Source organism: Channa argus, chromosome 11 (assembly GCF_033026475.1).
Source record: "Channa argus isolate prfri chromosome 11, Channa argus male v1.0, whole genome shotgun sequence".
Taxonomy (NCBI): Eukaryota; Metazoa; Chordata; class Actinopteri; order Anabantiformes; family Channidae; genus Channa; species Channa argus.
The window spans coordinates 4,069,030-4,089,096 of record NC_090207.1 but is presented as its reverse complement, the minus strand read 5'-3'; the positions used below and the strand labels follow the sequence as shown (position 1 = coordinate 4,089,096).

Here is a 20,067-nt window from a genome sequence, read left to right as displayed (position 1 = left end):
AGAAGAGGCAGGAACATAGAGTGACGTATAAGAGCGGAGGTAGAAGCACTCAGGGACTAAATCTACCTGAGCAGGAGGTCTAGAGGAAGACCAAAGAGGAGATTTATGGATGTTGTGAGAGAGGACATGAAGTTATTTGGTGTGAGAGAAGAAGATGAAGAGGACAGGGTTAGATGGAGACACATGAAGAAAGGAAATGAAAATTTTGAAGAATAGCTCATCAGGATATTAAGAATTCTACTGTATTTGAGTGTCAGAGCATTGATGTTAACAAGAGAAGCTTCCAGAACTGTCTTGTCCATAGTCTCTCCTTTACTGGAAAAGTCAGGTTCACTGACCCGGTGTTGTGTTGCAGGCTGGGATGATCCGCACCGACTCAGACGAGTATTTCATCGAGCCGCTGGAGAGAGGGACCCAGGAGCTGGAGCACCACGGCAGGGTCCACATTGTTTACCGCAGGTCGGCTATGCGGCAGCCCTCTGCTGATGTCTCAGTGGACTACCAAGGTAGGACACACAACCGGCAGTGGGGACACTCCTACTGGAACAGGGAGACGTGGGCAAGCTGAAATGGCTTGTTGCGTTTGGGATTAATCTTGCAGAAGTGATTTAATTAAAAGCAATTCATTTGTCTTTGCATTAACCTTTAGTCATTTGAAACATCTTTTTTTCCAAAGTGACTTACAAGTAAGGTGCAAAGCAAGTTTAAAAAAAAGTTTAACATTCATGCGGTGCGTCAGCATTAGCCTTGTCTCGGGCTGCTCAAGGTTTTCCATTGATTCGGATGGTGCTTGGTGTTGATTTAAGAATGTGAATGAGGAAGTTACCTTTCTGTGCCACGGTCGGAGAAAGAGCTCCTTTCATGAACTGAGTAAAACAAAGGTGTGACATTTTGGGATATTGATGCAGCTGCACAGATTGATTTAGGTCGACTTTCCTCCAGTCTGCACACAGTGTGTCTCTGATCAAAGTGAGAAATGCTACTGTAACTCACCTGCTCCCAGCAACCACACTTACAGCTTCCGTGTTGACTGAAAAGGACATTGCACATGTCTCCCTAAAATAACTCACCCTCCCAAACAATAACTGGTTTGTCCCTATAGAGTCACACTATCAAATTGACTCTAACTCATAATAATGAGTTACATTATTCATACACTTTGCTGTGGCAGTGTAAATTGTGATCAGGTGCATCCTGTTTGCTTTTACTCCACTTGATGTCTGTGTCCACTTATTTGCTAATTGGCATCTTGCAAAGGCACAAAACCTGTGTACGTTACTGTACATATGTGGTGCCATATTTATTCACGCTGAAAGTCATTGAACTTTCCAGAGGCCTCCATTCTATAATTGTGGTAGAAAATTACCATTAACTTGACCACACAGCAGAAAACTGCACCAAGACACGATCGCAATCTCTACAAAGCGATGAGACAGAAAAAGACCACTGACGCTTGTCAGTAACACTCCTTCTTTACAGAGACAACTGGAATGACTAAATAACACATCTTAAAATATCAATTAATGACTCTGAATGCAGATTTTTCACTTTTTTAATTCCTCTGCAAAAATGTCGTAAAAGCATGTTTTCACTTTTTTATTATGATCCTCAGTGTTGATTGAAAATCTTCCGATGATATTTAAATCCACATTTTAAGTGAGCAACAGCTGAAGGGGTCTGAGGACTTTCTGAAGCCACCATACAGACTACACCTGTAAGATTTTAGCCACACGAATGACTGCTTTACCTGTCTCTCGTACTTTTACTTCGGCTTCTATTGCTGCTTGCCGATAGTACTCTGTGTACTTTAGATAGTAAACAAAGTTCACTGTTGCTGCCAACACAAACCTGCCCCCCATTGGTGGGTCCATAGAGTGACCACCTATCAAACGAAGTGTCAATGGGCAAGAGCCCAAACCCATAAAATGCCTGACCAGCAGATTAAATTCTTGGTATGAAGCAGGCAGGGTCCATCATCGTGCAGGGCCTGGATTCGGTTTTAATAAAGTCCAATGCTATTTCTACACGAGATGTTTGCCTTCACTGTTGTTATGGAACTTGAAGAACCCAAAGAAGCCGCAAAGACGACGAGCTGCTAAATTCGAAATTCTCAAACTATACTTCAGTTTCTGTTGTTTCCTACCAGCAGTCTCGCAAGCACGCTGTGAAAATTGCTCTATGAATATTTATTTACCCGTCAGTTTCAAGCGATTCCCAGGAGATTTGGTGGTTTATTCTGATAGTAATCACATCTTATTTATTTAATTCATTATGCAGGAGAGCAGCATCTGAACTCATGAACAGAGCCAACGGGGTGGGGGGGGGGGTGGGGGGTTTGGCTACTCACATTGATGTCTCGCAATAGCTCGGAAACTTTTAGGAACAGCCATGAGCACTCATACATATTTAAAAACTAAAGTTTTCACCATGAATCTCAGCTCATCTTTATTAAATGTGTGTCATTTAATCGTTCGTTGCTTTTTATAAATCCAAAATAATATAATATTAACTTCCTATACACATTTTTATTCCCTGATGACAATTTGTCATGTTTAGTTTTCCTTCATGATGCAACACCTCAGCAACAAACAGCTATTTGCTACAGCAACAACAATATTACTGTCTGACAAGTCGCCTCTTATTAAGTAAATAAAAATAATGGACAATTTTGTCTTGCGGTTAACTTCTAAGCTTTTTAATAGGAATTACCTTTGGGTTGCCAGGTTGTGAAAAATCACCGCTTTTCTAACTTTCTGATAAAACTTTGTGTTGCCTCAGATTTTAGCAGTTAACCTGTTAACAATGAAGGGTTTTTCATAGTAAGCCATCAAATCGACAGTTGTAAATATTTATACTTTTTTTTTTATCAAGGCGATGTGATGCCCTGCAGCCCTGCGGCCATTTTCTACAGCAGCAGCAGCAGCAGCAGCAGACTAGGGGCTTTGTTGTTTTGATCTTCACAGAGTTTTGTGTAGTTGTCTCTGAGGAACATTTTTAAATTCAAATTGCAACCCTGCGTTTCTTCCTTCCTAAGCTAAGGTGAGAAACACAACCTTTAGTAGCTGCAAATGCCATCAGCTCTTTACGTTGATGCTCATCCTTGTATAACTAGAAAGCAGATCAGGTGTGTGCTTCAACTAAATAGATTAGAAAAGTTATTTATTGTGTTTCCTTTCATTTACACGAGGCGCTTAATCCATTGTTGCTTGAGTTGCTTTAAAGGACAAGGGAGTGATATTTAACTTGGTTCTTTTTGGATCTAGTTTGAATAGTACATGTCAATGAATGCCATTAAAGTTCCCTCTGACTTCCCTACATTAAAATATCTCCGGACTTCTAGCTGAAAAATGCCTCCAGATGACATCACTCGGCGGAACTTTCAGTTCAGACAATGTCATCTTGTTGCTCCCACCACGGAGTGTGTAATCATGGTCAACCTGCTTTTCCAGAGCTCCTCAAGATATCATCTAAACTCTGAATGTTGAAAAATTCCTCCGGATGATGTAATTTGGTGATGTCATCCTATTTTAATACGGGGTAGTCGGAGTGAAGTTTAAAAGCATTTCGTACATTTACACCCTAAACTAAAGCCACAGAAAGACAGTTGTAAATTAGTGAAGTTGCAATTTAATGTTGTTGCTTTAGACCAGAACTTGTTGGCATCAGCCGGGGTTGAGAAAATGTATTTCTTTTCTGTTTTGTTGGATAATTATGTATTTGGCCTTGGTGGTTTTAAAATGTTGCCATAGATTCAGAGTTTGCTGTGAGCTTATCCCATTCAAATTTGTGCAGTTACTGTTACGTGAGACGAAATAGTTATTAGCTTTACCTGTTTCACTGGCTTATTTTGGTGAAGAAGTAAACTTGAAAACCTCCCGGTTCACAGGTGAACTCTGCATTTTTAAGTAGCACTTTTCTTTTTCCAAAGGTTTTTTTATTTGGGATGTGAGTAAGACGAATTGTAAGTCACTCTGTCGTAGTCTGGCATAGTCTGTGAGGGTTATGACTCACCTCCGGCAGTAGCTTCACCTCCCGTCTCCCCCTCCACATTCACATTTGGCTTTGTCCTGCAGAATGGCTGTCAGCTGCAGATCATGTCCTGCAATTTTCCCTCTCTGATGTCCAAATGGGGCTTATGACGGTTAGATTCTCATTAGCTAGTGATGCAGGCTGTATGTCTCCCTTGAATCAGACATGATTCACATGTCAGAACTTGTGGTGTAGTTACTTTTAAGCTGGTTTACTGAGTCTGTTTCTTCAGATCGTCCTCATCGGGGAATGAGGACCAGTACGATCACGTGTCATTTAAGGCGTTTTCTCATAGAGAAAGAAAAAGGCAAAAGACATTAAGAGTTGTATGATACAGTACAAAACTCGAGTTTGGCCATAATTCAGCCAATGCATATTATTATTAAAGTTATTAAAATGTAACATACCACACCATTGGGTTGAGTTTTCTATTGTTGTAATTGCTTCAGAAGTTGCTTGTTTAATAATATATTCTACACAGAATTATTTACTGTTATTGTTTATTTATTAATTATTTAAAGTGCAGTATTGGTTCATAAATAAATTACTTGGACACACTTCTTAGCTACAAGCATATTAAAAAATCATGCTTAATAAAATCTAAATTGGCCTCTCAGTTGGCTGTTCACGATGAGTTTTCGGTGGATGCAGGATTTGCACGGCCCTTAATTTGATCAATAGGAGACGACAGAAATCCAGCAGGGAGGGTTACACGAAAACCTGGTCAAAATGAAGTCAGCACGGCTGCCGTAAGCAGCATGCGACGACAGTCTGCCACTCTGAGAAGGTTTTCATTTAAATTATTCATAGAGAAGAAAGGGTTCAGTGTGAAGCTGTACTGATTGCGAGGATCACAGGAAGTGTGTGTGTGTGTGTGTGTGTGTGTGTGTGGGCTGGATTGTCTGTTTTTTATCAGCCGCAATCAGGAAACTGTCGGAGATCAGCAAATTAGTCTAAAATTAAATCTCTAACCATGGTCACGTTCACACACTAAGGGATCATTTTATTTCACCCTCTAACACCATTTGTAGAAAGCCACAATCCCCACTGCCTCCTGTTCTTCTTCCTCTGGTGGCATTTCTTTGAACGGAACCATCACAGGAAAGCCAACTGCTATAAACACGTCGTGTGCAGTTGTCACATTTGTGTGCTAACTGGACCCTTCGGGGAATAATCGCAGTCCCCATTTAAAACACAATATGCTGTCTGCAAAAACATCCATTAGCACTTTCAGCAGATTTGTTTTCTGCTGCTGAAAGACTTTTTTTTTTTCAGAAACTCGGTTCTGCCAGACAGGTCACGTGTCCACAGCTGCAGGGGAAGCAAAGCTTAGGGTACCTGGTTTGCTAATGTGCAATGGTCAAAGTACAGTAAGTATCTTACTGAATTTAAAGACAATGTACTGTATTTCCAAGGTTGTCAGTGTCAAAAGTAAATGTAATTGAAATGTATACAAGATGCATCAGATTTATTCCTAAACATGGGCGTGGAGATGGACAGCACAACACCTGTACAGCCCCACTTCTGGATACGGATGCTGAGCCCTGTGGTCATGATGTTGCTCAATTTGTGTGTAATATATAAAGTTACAGTTGCTAGTGTTATTTGACTTTTTTTTTTTTTAACTTGAACTATGCTACAACACTAGTCCAGCAAAAATATTATCTTCAACTGTGGGTATTTTAATCAAGGCTCGCCCTACTGACCAATCAGAGAGAAGCAATCATTTCTGCTTGTTTAGTACGTTTGTTCGCTTCCTCGGCTATTGTGAGTTTAACTATGACATCAGTAAGTGTGGTGCAGAGTAAGGAGGAGTGTAACGAGCAAAGAAGAGATGTCGTGGAGCAGGGAGTTGGAGGACTGGGCAGAGAAGGAGGAACAGATTCACTGCTGTTGCACCGTGGCTTTAAGCTTTAAGCAGTGGTGTTAATGACTGTGTTTCTGTCGATAAAGAGAAATAGACCGAAGATGTGAAGAATGGCAAAATGCTAATCTTTCTCAAGTTTATGAAACGCAAATGCATGAAGCAGTGCACAGAATATAAGTTGGGCTGAGCTGCTCGACTGAAACATTTTTGACCAGGCATCGCGTGTGAATCCATCTTTCTCAATCGGTGCGATTCTCAGCATGCCTTGTAACTGGTGACAACCTTTGTTGGCTCATTGTCATGCGTTTTGTGTTTGTGTTTTTTGCAGAATGACTCTAGTAAAGTTCCTCATTGTGTTTTTGTGCTCTTACCTTGGCCGGTTTGGGCCGATCAGCGACAACTGACAAATGAAGTTTCTCATATTCTTCCTATTTTATCAGCAAGTTAGAAAAAGAACAGGGAGATTACATCAGTTACATAAGTAACCTGACAAGTGAAACACAAAGGGTTAACACCAGTCCTATAGGTGCTGTGGATGATGATTGGCTGGGGTTCGCACAGCCGTACTTCGTGCTCGATTCTTGTGCTCTGTGCTTTCTTATGATATTTTGCTGCTGATTGGATTTCATGCCTTGAACCAATCTACTCTCTGTCAACTCCTGCCTGCTGACTGCTGCATTGTAAGATTGGTTTTTCTAAACTCATTCTTGGTGGATGTTAGAAGATGAGAAATTCCTCGGGTTTCTTAAGAATTAATGCTTCTCAGTGGGGAGGTTATTCATGAAGCTGTAGCTTTTAGCTGCAGTGCCTTTGCTATTTCATAGGTAACAGGCACACACACACGGGAGACTCTCTTCAGAGCTGTTACATCAGCTGTAGCGAGGCATCGGTGGATATAATATGCATCTAGTGGCTGTCAAAGCTCCACCAGACCTTCGTCTTTCCACAACCGAAAAGCAAATTCTGACAGTAGCATCTCTTGCACTGACGCTGTCCTTGCGTCACTGAGTTTGGCTCAGTCGGTGTTGACCAAGTCCCATCAACTTACGTGTCAAGCGTTATGGGTTGTGTTTAGGCACAATTAACATACATGACAGGATGCAAACTCAAGTCTGTGCGATTTTTTTTAAATTTTATTTATTTATTTTTTTACGCCCATCACCCTCTTTGCAAATGAATCTCTGTTAATAAATATAGCTTTTCTTTCATTCAAAAAGTAGTTCAGTTGCACTGGTTTGCCTGTGGCCATTTGTGTTCTTGTTCTTTGTGACACGCTGGCATCAGAAGTTGAGGGATTAGTTAGTCTATAAACTTTATTCCCCAAAACAGCTTTTCAGAACATTGTCTGTAAAAGTGTGATTCTTTGTGGATTTGCATGTAACAGTTCTCATGTATTGATCCAACTACGTGACCTTTAATACTGATCATATATCACAGTATTTAGTCAGGCAGCGCTGGAAGTCTGTGTATTACTCCGTGAGCTCATGCTATGCAACCTATTGATATTTTTGCATTTAATATCAGTTGTATCGAATCTGGGTCTGTGAACTTGCACCACAAGACACAGTGATGGTTTTTTCGACAGTGATGGGGATTAGCAGCAAATGAACTCCACAGAGATGGACAGGGACAAGAGAGCCTTCGAAAGCTCTGCCGCTGCTGCTGCCGCCTTCATTCCTCCTGATCTCAGCAGTCTGTGTGGTTAACGCACTGTGTTTGTTTCAGCACCTCTTATTCCCTGTTGAGGTATTGTGAGCAGACTGGCTGTGTGAAAACAAAGATGCTGAGGAAATTGCTCCCAGCAGCAATTGGCTTCCTGGTGATGAGGATCATCCAAGTTTTTTTTTTTTTTTTTTTTTTTTTAGAGTTTTATACAAACAGAAACTTCTAACTACAGTAAAAAGACCTGCAGTCACAAAAGACGACCTCTATAATGAACTATTCAAATATCAAGGTGTGTGGCTGTGTCTTTCTCATGTGCTATTAAGATACGTAAGGTGGTTATGTAGAAGAGTCTGCTAAAGTCTTTCATGCCAAAACAACACACATCCCCACCAGGTGTTTCCACTTGTTTATTAAATACATTTTCACATTAAAATGTCAAGACAGGTAAATCTGCTCCCACTGGGCATGCATGGAGGACGAAGCTCCAGTCCCCCGCCAACATCCTCCACTGTCCACGCTCGGAAGGCTGCTTTGGAAAAGCTCCATTTTTAGTGGGCGGCAAATTGCAATTTTGTTGATGATGGAGGGCCAAAACGGAGGGAGAGAGAGAGAGAAATGCTTTTTCAAATGAAGCCAGCTTAGTGTGAATGTAGCCTCGGATTGTGACCCCCCCCCCCCCCCCTCTTCACTAACGGACCATTTTTTTTGGCAAATGCGTCTGCACAATCGACTGACTCCCGGTCAATGACTGATGCCTTTCCAGCCAATGCTGTCACTTGGTTTAGTCTGGTGTTTACAACAGCACAGTTATCCGCTTATGGTTTTCATTTAGCAAGGACTGACACCCAAAAGGAGCCGTGCATGAAAGGCCTCAGGGAGCTGTTCAATCGGTGTATGTGTTCTTCCCACTCGTAGCTGATGATGAGGCAGTGTCCTCCACCACTGTGGGAATCCCGCCTGCTGCACCCTCACCTATAAAAAAAGATTATCCCGCTGTTTATGGAACAAGATTCTGTATAAATAATTCTCAACCTCTTTGCTTAATTTCCCAGTTTATCAATTGAGTTAGTCGAAACGGGATTCTGCTGACACTCCTGCAAGTAAAACAGCTGTGAGCATTTAGTGTTTTCCTATAAAACACATTTCTCTGACATGAGGCGCCAAAGAAAGCAAACATAAGACAGAGGATTACCCATGGAAAGGTGTTAATAATCATCCCAAACATTGTTTCTTTACAGAGCTCCACTGGGTCAACAGTTTGGCTCATGGAGGAGATTTTTATCTGAAGAGATCTTTTGCAGATGCGCTTGTGCATATTTGAATTTAAGAAAGTTTGAACCATCTCATCAGTGACTCAGCAGCTGACAAGCAATACAATTTCATCAAATCGTGCTTGATTCACAGTATCTTCCGAAATCTGGAGTCAGTTAAGGAAACACATGTTAGCCTTAGAAAAAAAAAAAAAAAAAAAGAGGTAATAGTTTGAACCTCAGCTTTTAACCCTTTCGTTGGATGGCTTGTTGATTTAGCCTGCTTTCGTTCACATTATGCAGACACGTGAGGAATTGAAGAAAACACATGAATAAATAGAAAACCGACACACACACATGATGAGTGCTGCTTCACAGGTGCTTTGCATGGTAGCATTAAGCCGTCATGCTCTGCAGCATGTCAACAAAGGCTTAGCAGGCCCGGTCGCCAAGACGGAAAAGCTCAAGTGCCGCGGAAATCGGGCTTATTGTTGGCGCGCGGATGGCAGGAGCTTCAGTCACAAAGTCACATCAGCTGCCTGGCGTTTCAATTAAAACAGCGACTGAGGTAACATCTGCAATTTAGCTCACGGCGACAACAGTCATTTGTCAGTAAAGAGAGATGATATACTGGGGTCGCAGTGCATAAGACCCTCAATGCAAATCTGCATCCACATGACAGAGCTCTCATAGTCCTGCTAAATAAACAAGTTGCAGTGATTGTGTCTATTTCTGTTCTCCTCCGTGGGGGACAAGAAGACTCCAGGGTGGACACTCATGTGAAAAGACTGAATTAAGACCAAGGTTTGAGGGATAGAAGTTCCACTTATATCCAGAGAAACAGACTGTAACTATACAGGTGGTCTACGTTTACAATAATGAGAAAAGAACATCTTCTTTTTCTAAAATACATTATTAAATGGGAAGGCAGCTGCTTTACATCCCACGATCAAAAATACTTTGCTTGGATCTTTTTTTTTTTTTTTTATGCTACAAATTCATGGTATTGATAATCTCTTAATCAAACTGTTCATAAAATTCAATTCAATTTCAATTCAATTCAATTCAACTTTATTTATATAGCGCCAATTCACAACAAAGTCATCTCAGGGCACTTTACAGAATAAAGTCAAGATTATAAAGATATATAAAGAGAACCCAACAATTCCCCCTGGAGCAAGCCATAGGCAACAGTGGAGAGGAAAAACTCCCTTCATATTTAGAAAATATAGGGTATATGGAGCATTATTTGCCACATTATTGCGCACGCACACACACACACACACATACACACACACACTGCCCACATACTTCACATTCTGATTATGTAAGTGCATATTTTTCAGTCTTCCATACCCGCAGATATAAACACACACTCACACACACACACACAACCGGGCGATCACACTGACAGATGGGTGTGTGTGTGTGTGTGTGTGATCTCAGGAAAATGAGAATCACAGTGCGAGGTAATGTCTGGACTCGGGAGTGTGCTCATTGAGGTCTGATCATTTGTTCACTGGCCTGATGCCCGGATAACGGATTCACCCTGAGCCGCACTGGAACATTAGGCTTTATTTTCACTTGGTACTGAGAAGGGACAGAAAAGACTAGCGCCTGGTGTCTCGGCGACTGTAACACTGAACCCCAAGTTGCTCCCGGTGGGTCAGGTGGGCACCTCGGGTGGGGTGGGGTGGGGGTAAACTGAAAACTCGCTCGCTGCTGCCAAGCTGCTCTACTGTAATTATTAAGCTAATCACTATTACAGCTGACAGCTCACAAGTGCAGCTGAAGCAGAGGCAAAGAGCAGCGTTTTCCCTGTTAGGCCGGAGCATCGTGGCAACGTCTCAATGGCTGCAAAATGTAAGCGGAGCCCAGTTCACTGGCCTGTTGCAGGTGTTAGGAGGCTGATTCTGAGGCTTGGTCAGGTGATTATTGTATACATTGTCCGTGGGTTGAATTGTGGTCAACGTGGGCAGAGGGAGATGAAGGACTTAAGCTCCTCGGTGAATGCAAAGTAGGGCGCCGCCGAACACGAGCATGTGTGCTGAGCAGTCCATGCCGGGAGGACGAGGCTTTTGCGAGGGGCCCCGTGTGCTTGGCGTTTTCAGCTCGTGCCTTTGTGTGGAGAGGCTGCCTGCTTCAATTCGAATGCAGATACCACACTCGTGTTTGTGAGAGCATCAACAAAGCCGCTTCTCCTCTCTGGATTCCTTTTGATTTCCGGAAGAAAAAGCTCAACGAAAGCTTCAGCACCTCTGCATCAAACCGATGGCGTCTTTGAAAGATGAAGGCCCCATTTGACCATCTGTTTGACCATGTGAAGCAGCTGGATGTTGTGCTTCTTTCTGTCTGTCTGCCAGTCGAGAGCTGGCACCAGAGACAGAACTGGAACATTTTGTGACTTGCTGTTGGCCGTTGTAAGACAGAGTAATGTGGGATATTTTTTTGGAACCTCGACGCAAGTCACAAGATGGAGGATGGTAAAAAGAGCTAAGTGGTTTAAGTGAATTTCTGAGGATCAGCAGTTGCATTCCTCACACCAAGTAGTTTTTTTTTTTTTTTTTTTTTTTTTTTTTTTTTACACGAAATGACTTCTGAGCAAAGCATGTCACCTCCAGCTGTTTTAGTGGCTCTGCTCTGTGCTCATTAGTAGGTGACAGGTTGTTCCGAGCTGGTCAGTGTGTTAGTCAGACTAATGGCACTTTCCTGTCTTGAGGGATTTACTGTTCCCACCACTTTTCAACTTGCAAAGAAAACTTTAACATCCAAAGCACGATCTTCCAGATCCTGAGCACCAATCACAGCCACTTTGAGCACAAACACACACACACACACACACACACTCTCAGTCATCTACAGCATTATGTTTTCACACAACCAAACTGCAAACGTGACTCGAATGCTGAGCGGAACGTAATCAGCATTCGTTCACTTATAGTGACCATAATACCATTGCGTTGCCCGCAGTATTCTCGTCGTCTGAACCAATCTCCAAAAATGTATTTCCAAAATGTCAAGAATCTAGAAGAGCATTTCACTTACACTTTTCAGTATGTAACTATTTGCTGATTCTCTAAAATATATATTTTCTTTTCATGGTTTTCACACTATATACAGTCGACTATAGCCAGTGCTCTTTCAGTTCCTTTGCTGAAGTGACACTTGAATGCTGACCGAGGCAGCTTGTACGAATCAAGCACAAATCCTTGAACCTTCAATACTGCCAGTGTTGCAATAAAATGTCTCCACATTAAAATCATATTTATTTGGAGCCCATATTTCAACAACAACAAAAAAGTGAATAAGTTACATAATGGGTATTTAAATTTCCATTCAGTTTTGTCTGTCTCACTTCCAGCAACAAGTAAAAGCACAAGCACAATAAGATTGGATGCAGCGGTGAACTTGAACTCCCAAGATGTAAAATTGGATTGTTTTTCCATCTGTTTGCAGTCCACATGCACTATAACATGTTAAATGCTGGCGGTGCTCACAGCATGTTGGCACGTTAACCCCAAACCAATCACTGTATTGTCGATTAGTCGAAATAAAATTGGCTTTTGCTGTGAAAATAATGAAACACCAGCTTAATGTATGCACATCCAAGAAACACCATCAGCCAGGTGTAAGGAGGACAACGTCTATTTATCTGCAAACTATATTTACTGTAGTTCCTCCATTTCTCTGAATCATGTTGGCTTTGCTCAGCTCGAATCTTCCTCACACTAGAAAACTGGCTTCAGGCAGGTAATGGAAGTCTGCAGGTGGAGAACTGACCTTTTGCCACAGCCTCATGTCTTTTGGAGCTTGCGTGATGTTTTCCTGTTTCAAGTAACAGTTGTTGCACAGCAAATTTGTTTTTGTATTCGCTGCTTTAAAGTCGCGGTTTGCCAGATAAATGCTGTGCGTGTGAGGATCTAGTGCTTTTTGTCCTCGTTTCACAGCTTTTCTCCTGCACAAAGCTTGAACACTGCAAGAAATTCACAGCTGTGCCAGCCGCACTGAGCTTTATTTAACGAATCACTTTCGCTCCGACACCTTGTGATAACAGCAAATGAGCCCTCGGAAGAAGCTAACGACTAATGCTCCACTTGCTTGAACAAATATCTGCGCTGAGAACCATAAAAAAAAACCTATAATAACAAATGATTCATCTCCCACCTTTCCAAACACAATTAAACTTGACAAAGAACTCATTAAAACATAAAAAGGGGTTAAAATCAGCTTTTAATTTCTTTTGTCAGGATGTGAGGTGTGTGTGTGTGTGTTTTAAATAACATTGTGTGGAGGCGTGAAGCCTTTTGACCTTTCACTAATTCAAAAACATTGAGGGTTATAAGGTTTTAGGTGAAGATGGTCTGCTCTTCTAGATGTTGTAAACAAAGCAATTTTAGTAATCTTAGAGGTGAAAACTTATCCTCGGCAGAGAGAGAGTGTGTGTGTGTGTGTGAATAAGCCGACCACAGAAGCTTTGAAGTCTGCAGACTCTCCCTGCTCAAACTGCATTCAGCATGAATCCAGTGATAAAACCTATGTTCAATGGCACAACGGACGGCACTTTCACTTCAGTGTTGTTAGCAAATTAAACAAGTCCTTCATGAGCTGGACGTACTGCGACTGATGTTTTTACCTTTCCCTGTTTGCACTATGAAGCAGCACGTTGGGAAGATATTTTCCACATTGCCTCACGTCTTCAAATGTATGAACCCTGGGCGCATCTGATGTGTTCTTTCCGCCCGAAACCTGGTGATAATTAGCGACTCCGTCCCGAGCCAGGGGTCTGGGAGGAAAATGGAAAAGACCTTGGGAGCATTCGAGCACTATTTTTTAATCGAAAAACGTTCGGTTGTGTTCTTTCCTGACTCGCTGTGGATCATAGTGTTGCTTTCCAAAAGTCCACATGGCGGCTGGAAGGAACTAATGAGCGTCTCTTTCGTCTTTCCATCCAGTTTTCCTGCTAGCATGAGCCAGATACTTAAAATTCCTGTTGCTTGTTGGGCTACAACCTCCTCTGTGTCGGTTAATGCTGGTGCAGAAAAATTAAAGAGACAAATTTGCAGGTGTCTGTGAGGAACAGAGAGACATTTGTGTGCACAGCATGACCCGAGTGTGGTGCAACACTTTAGTTTTCATTGCCGGAATCAAATTTCACAGCATTGTGTAAGAATCTGCAATATTGCTGCCAGCATGTCTGGAAATTACACCATGCACATCAAAGTACAAGCGATGAAGTGCTCAAGATTAAATGTTGTTCTGAGCACTGTTTGTGTAATCTGACAACAGCTGCCTTCTCTATTATTTGTAATCTGGGACAAAAGATACCAGTTTGCTCTGCCCTCATAAGCATTTTAATATTTTTACAACTCATATAAGCTCTCAGAGATTTACTCTGTATATTGCAATGTGATCTCTCAGACTGATTATAGTATAAATATTAATTTACTTTACATAAAACTACCCTTTTTTAAAATCCTTTTTTTAATATAATCACATATTGTCTAGAATGAGTTTAATCCGTTAGTTTGACACAGCGTCCACTTAACAGCCCTTTTTTTCAGAGCTTGCAACTGAAACTCGGTCTATTTATTATAAAAAATTAAATCCAGTGGATGAAATATGAGTGAAATAAAACATGATTGGTAAATTGGTGTATTAAAACTACTCTGTTCCTCAGCAAATAGGGTCATACAGTATGTGCGGTATTGATAAAGAAAATCTTGATCATCAACATCTGTAGAATAACACTGGGAGCAGCTGTGCAACAATAACAAAGTATTGGGCTTCGGAAACACAGGCAACCTGCATTCTGTAATGTCCCTGAACGCATCCAAACATTTCACAGTCTCTAACTGTGACTAACAGGTGGCTAATGCTACAGCATCTATGTAGACACGATGTTACTGCCCTAATGTGAAGCCTGTGGACAAACACAAACAGAGGAGAGAGGACCTCGGGAATGTCTGACATTTCCAAATTCCCGAGGTAACATGGCTACATATATATTAATATATATTGATATATTTTATGTAAACGTGTGATTCTTCCTAAGTGGAAAATTCCCAAACCTTCCAAAACTCTTGTACAGTTGCATTTCGTTTGACTCACCAGCATCTGTCTCAGCTGTCAAAATCTGGAGACGATATTCAAAGGCTCATGCACGGCGTCATGTTCATCATGTTTTCATAGCAATTAAGCTTTTATTTAAGCAGCGGGTCATTTGCAGGCTATGTTTGCCCTGAGTTTTGCCTCTGAGGCAACGCAGAAGCAGTTCAAATTTATCGCCGGATTGCTGGAAGCACCAGAAATAGCATTACCCACTCATCTGCATGCAGTATGTCAGTGTTTTTTTTTTTTTTTTTTTTTTTTTTAAACCCACATGCAGTGGGTCAAAGATAAAGCAGCAGATGTCGGGGCCTCATGAAGTAACAGATCTCTAAAAGAAATGAAACAGGCTTTAAAGCAGCATGTGTTGTTGCTGGACCCCAGGCATTTCCACATTGTCCGTGTAATCAGGTCTGGTGCTGTGTTTCATGTTGGCAGGGTTTCCCCCTTCACGATGTTTAGTCGCTGTGGGATCCCCCCTACTTGCCTCTGGGCCAGCTCTGATGAGGCTTTTGTTCAATTTGATTAAATGTTACGGAAACACATCACTTACGGTACAACGTTTCGTACTAGAGCAGTGTTGGGGAATCAAATGCACAATTATCTGCTGTTTTCTTACACACTTCGCGGTTCTCTACTGATCCAACTATGTCAGAGCTCAAACGTACTTCGATTCTGGCGGCTGACAATCATTCGGGTCATAAACGGGACTGTGAGTCCACGTAAACACACACTAAACATTAGAACTGACTAGAATTGGTTTTGGTGTTGTCTGGGTTCCTCTTTGACCTCATCAGCCAGACTGTATGAAACCATCAGGGAAATCACCATGATTGGTTTTAACAGCGGTGGTGATTAGCTGGACAAACAGCCAGACTCTCCTCAGTCCTTTTGACTGACGCCAACCTGAGAGCATTTCGTTTAATAGAGTAACATTTCAATCACTTTGTCAGTTTTCCTTCCTGTTTTACATCTGCCAATGGATTTAGCTGCAAAAAAATCACCTGGAATGGAGATAAAAATGAAAACTACCAACCATTTGGAGAATGCCTATTTGAAAATAAGTTTTTTTTTTTATTATTTGCAATTGCACCTGCATTAAGAGAACATGCTCATAGAATAGGAAACACTTAGCGGAAATGTTGCTTTGGTTTCTAGAAAATCAGAAGCAATTTCCCCTCAAGGATTAATGAAGTATTTCTTATTCTGATTCTGAGATGTACATTATGGGACTGAATCTAATAAGTAAAGCGGTTTATGATAAGGTACATTTGTGTTGTGTACAAGTCACAACTGGACCTCTAGTCCGTAAAACCTTCTAGTTAATGCTGTTTCTTCAGCAGATTTCCTGGCAACTAAGGAGCAAACAGGATCAAAAGCATTGCTTGGCGACTTGACTTCAGTATTTTATCAGTTGTGCGAGAGTAGAAACAGTTTGCCACGTGACCTTTCGACGATGACACTGGGTTGTTTATTCCTTCTCAGAAAAAAAGGAGGTGGGGGGGGGGGGGGGAAACGGATGCAGGTCCCCAAAATACATTGAACTCCCTGAAGGGCAATACAGTGGGCACTTCTTCCAAAAAAGCAGTTTGCACCCTTGTATGAATGAAGCTAAAGTTTTGCAGCATGTAGTAATTGACCAACCCCAACAAGGCAAACACTTGTGTGCTTCAGGAGTCTCTCTCTCTCTCTCTCTCTCTCTCTCTCTCTCTCTCTCTCTCTCTCTCTCTCTCTCTCTCTCTCTCTCTCTCTCTCTCTCTCTTTTTTTCTTCCTCTCTTAACACACAGCCCAAGTTTGATATTCTGTTACTCAACAAGCACAGTACAACAGGTTGATGCTTCTCAGAGGGTTGATGCTTGTCCGATGTTTATGTGCCGAGGACAGAGCTCATGTCAGGATGTGGTTAGTGTAGCTCAGCTTAAAGGCTGAAGGCACGAGGGCAACAACTTGCCTATTTCTGCTCAGGGGAAGAGAAACTCACTGGTTGTTGCATCTGATTGTTTAACGTGAGCAATTCTGACCTGAACCTGAACCTGAACACAACAAAAACAAAACACACCCGAGGCTCAAACATATGCCTCTGAAAATTTGAGTAATTTCTGCTTCCTTTTAGTAAGTTTTGTAGCATGCTGATTTATTTCAATTCAATGATGACTAACCCCCGAAGGGCTGTGCAGAGTGTGGCGGAGTCTAAAGAGGGAAGACGAGCTATTTTAGCACAGGGAGACTGAAATCTCAAACCCCTCAGCCCTCACACCAAGTGTGAGTGTGTCCTCGAGCGAGTGTGTCCTCAGCACTAGCTCCCTGGGCACCGCCTTGTTTCATATATCAAAGATAGAGCATGTTACGTTTATTTCGTTTATTTCATCGTCCTTGACAGAGCTTTGGTTCTTTCGTTGTTCAGTCAAACACAAACACAGTTGCCATCATGTGTTGCCGTGACCATTTGTCCATATGGTCGTAGTATAAAAGGAGCGTGACCGTCCATCTTTGGACAAGGGAACTCTGATTGGTGCTTTGTTTGTCTGTTGCTCACCTGGGCTTTGTCCAACCTTCTTTTGCGGAAAACACCTCCCTGCTGCTTTTGCTGAGAACATTAATGATGGTAAAAGTGAACAGAAAAAAAAACGAGTTGCGGGCAGTAAAACCAAAATAATGAGCTGCTGCAGACGAGACTTAGAAATCATTAGAAATACTTTAATATAAAGCCCAGTGGGAACAGGAGTGGTGCTTTCAGTTTTTCGCCTACAACTCCCCACGAGCCTGTTAATAATGATTTAGAAGCTCGGGGTGGGCCGCAGAGAATGCACGCAGACACTCAGGTACCTTTAAAACCTCCACCACACTTCAATGCACAACCACAAAGCTCCGTGGTGTCTCCACAATGCAAAATGCACCAGCCAGCGTCTTTTTCCTCTGTTGTATTTGTAATTAGACTGCTGTTGTTGGACCTGCCATCACTTTAAACAAAAGGAAGAAAAGGGCTAGAACAATATCGCCTTACTCATAAAAAGCAGTAAAATCCATATGCTAGGTTTTATGTGCCCTAGGGAGTTCTGTGCCCTTATGTGGTACTACAACCACCTCTGCCTGCAAGGTAAAGGTGGATAAGACCTATTGAATATTTTATTTATTGTAATGTCGAGGTAGAATTTTCAGTTTTGGTGCTGCACCTGGTTTCAGGTCATAATTCACTGAAAGCCGCATCCAGCTTACAAAGCACAAGTAAACTGCAGCGACAGAAAGGCGAACATTAATCAAAGGTTCTCTAAAATGAGATGTCAACAAAGGAAGAGTTTGGCGTTAATGGCTTTGTTGACACATTGCTTTCCGGGTTCAGACCATTTGGTGTTACGTGCAAAAATGTGATGAATAAAACAGGAAACTCGTAGCGCCCCAGTGTCCTGCTGACCAAACAGACACTAATACCCGCTGGCTGTGGTAAAGTGGTGGGGGCTTCTGTCCATGGAAGGTGCGCTGAGGCGTGGGCAGGTGGTTAATGCTGTTTTACCTGAATGCTTTTGAAAGTATCTCTAGAAAAGTCTCGTAATAGGCAGGAAGTATTCTTTTGACACACAAGTCCAACTAGGGGTTTAATTCATCACAATAATTACACCGGATTACATTTCACCGTACACAAGCCCCTCCCACAATGTCCCTTTAAGGAGGGTTTACTGCACCTATATGTTGCCTTGCAGTTCTGTTGGTACCTAACCTCCACCTCCAAATCCAGCCTCCCTTAGATCTGGATCCAGACGTTGTGTCAGTGCCAAGGTATTTTCTGCCACTGTGTGATGATCCAAGTTGGTGAGCCCAGCTTCAACATCACCCGCAAAAGGGGTCTGGAACTATTGGTGCCCATGCTCAAACCTTTCAAAACACTTTGTGTGTGAGGGACAGGATTTGTGCGAGCTGCTTCTCTATAATCTAAATTTCGGGAAAAAGACTAAGTTTACCAGCAAATTTTGCCTAATTTCGACTTGTTTTGACCTGTAAATGACTCAAACACAAGCACCTGATTGATGAAAGTTTTTTTTCTTCAACCCTGCAATTTGCTTTAGTGATATACTGTATGTAGCTGAAATGACATTTTAACTCCACAAATCTGTGCTTGAAGGCAGTGATCCAAGGCACGATGGAACATTATTTACAAGACGGGTGCTCAACCCTTTTTTTTTTTTTTTCCGGGCAGTATTTTGGCAGACTCCCGTATAGAAACCCCCCTTTGTTCCAGTTCCCTACTCCATGATAGCTAATTACTGTAGCTTCTAGAGCAAGAATAATGTTATTGTTCATCATTTCATGCAAATATGCATCTAACCTTGTAGATGTCCACTCGGGGCTGATGGCGAGTTGCCTGTTGTCTACCTCGGTGCCATTTTTAGCCTGCGGTGGCTCTGGCTGGCCTCCTTGCCACCTTGCCACGTGTGGGCAGGCGCTGGCTGGGGGCCTCTGTTTCCTGGGCTGCCGCTCCACGGTGGGGCTCCCATGGGGCTGGGTCACGGGTGGGGTGGAAGGAGGGCGGTCACCTCTGACTGAAGCACACTAGCGTTCTTAAGGAGCGCTGCTCCTCAAGGGGAAGTCCTGTGCGTTTGAAGTAGGGACCTCAGAAAGCCTGTTTACTCATGAGGAGGGGGGGGGGCTTACTCGTAGCACAGGAATGCCTGTGTCATGGCGGGAGCAGCGGATGGGAGGAATGCGCTCTACAATCCCAATACTGTGGGAGCTGGGCTACGGCTGAGGGGGGGGCCGCCGTTTCTTCCTATTTATTTTAGCTCCCTCTCCACTCAATCACTGGCCCTGTCTGTGGCCCTCAGCGTCCCTGGAAAAATGAAAAATCTCCTGTGCTTTTTATTTATGGCTTGAGATTTCCAGGTTTTTGCCAGCACCAATCACATCCCCATCTTTACTCAATGAGGATCAAATATAAAAACCTATTTTTCAATTCCTTCATTTATTTACTCAGCACAGCGCAGCTCTGTAAACCTATTTTAGAAATGCTGTGCTCACCGATTCCCCCCCCCCCCCCGTGGTTGAAAAGACATTTTAGTTGTCATTTTCACCTACTTCGCACTTCACTGTGAGTTGGTGGCCATACAAAACATTAATAACAGCATCTGGTGAACCCTACGCCACAGAGAAAAATATCC

The 20,067-nt window shown here is 42.4% G+C and overlaps 1 protein-coding gene across 2 annotated transcripts in view; it reads left to right on the top strand.

Annotated features, from left to right (window-relative positions):
• The window catches only part of adamts3 (ADAM metallopeptidase with thrombospondin type 1 motif, 3), a 114,678-nt gene that overhangs the window by 23,491 nt on the left and 71,120 nt on the right, over positions 1 to 20,067 (top strand). For both annotated transcript variants that reach the window (XM_067521808.1, XM_067521807.1), the window contains exon 4: positions 356 to 506. In XM_067521808.1, coding sequence (XP_067377909.1) covers positions 356 to 506 — 151 coding nt within the window. The remainder of the gene's footprint in view (positions 1 to 355; positions 507 to 20,067) is intronic.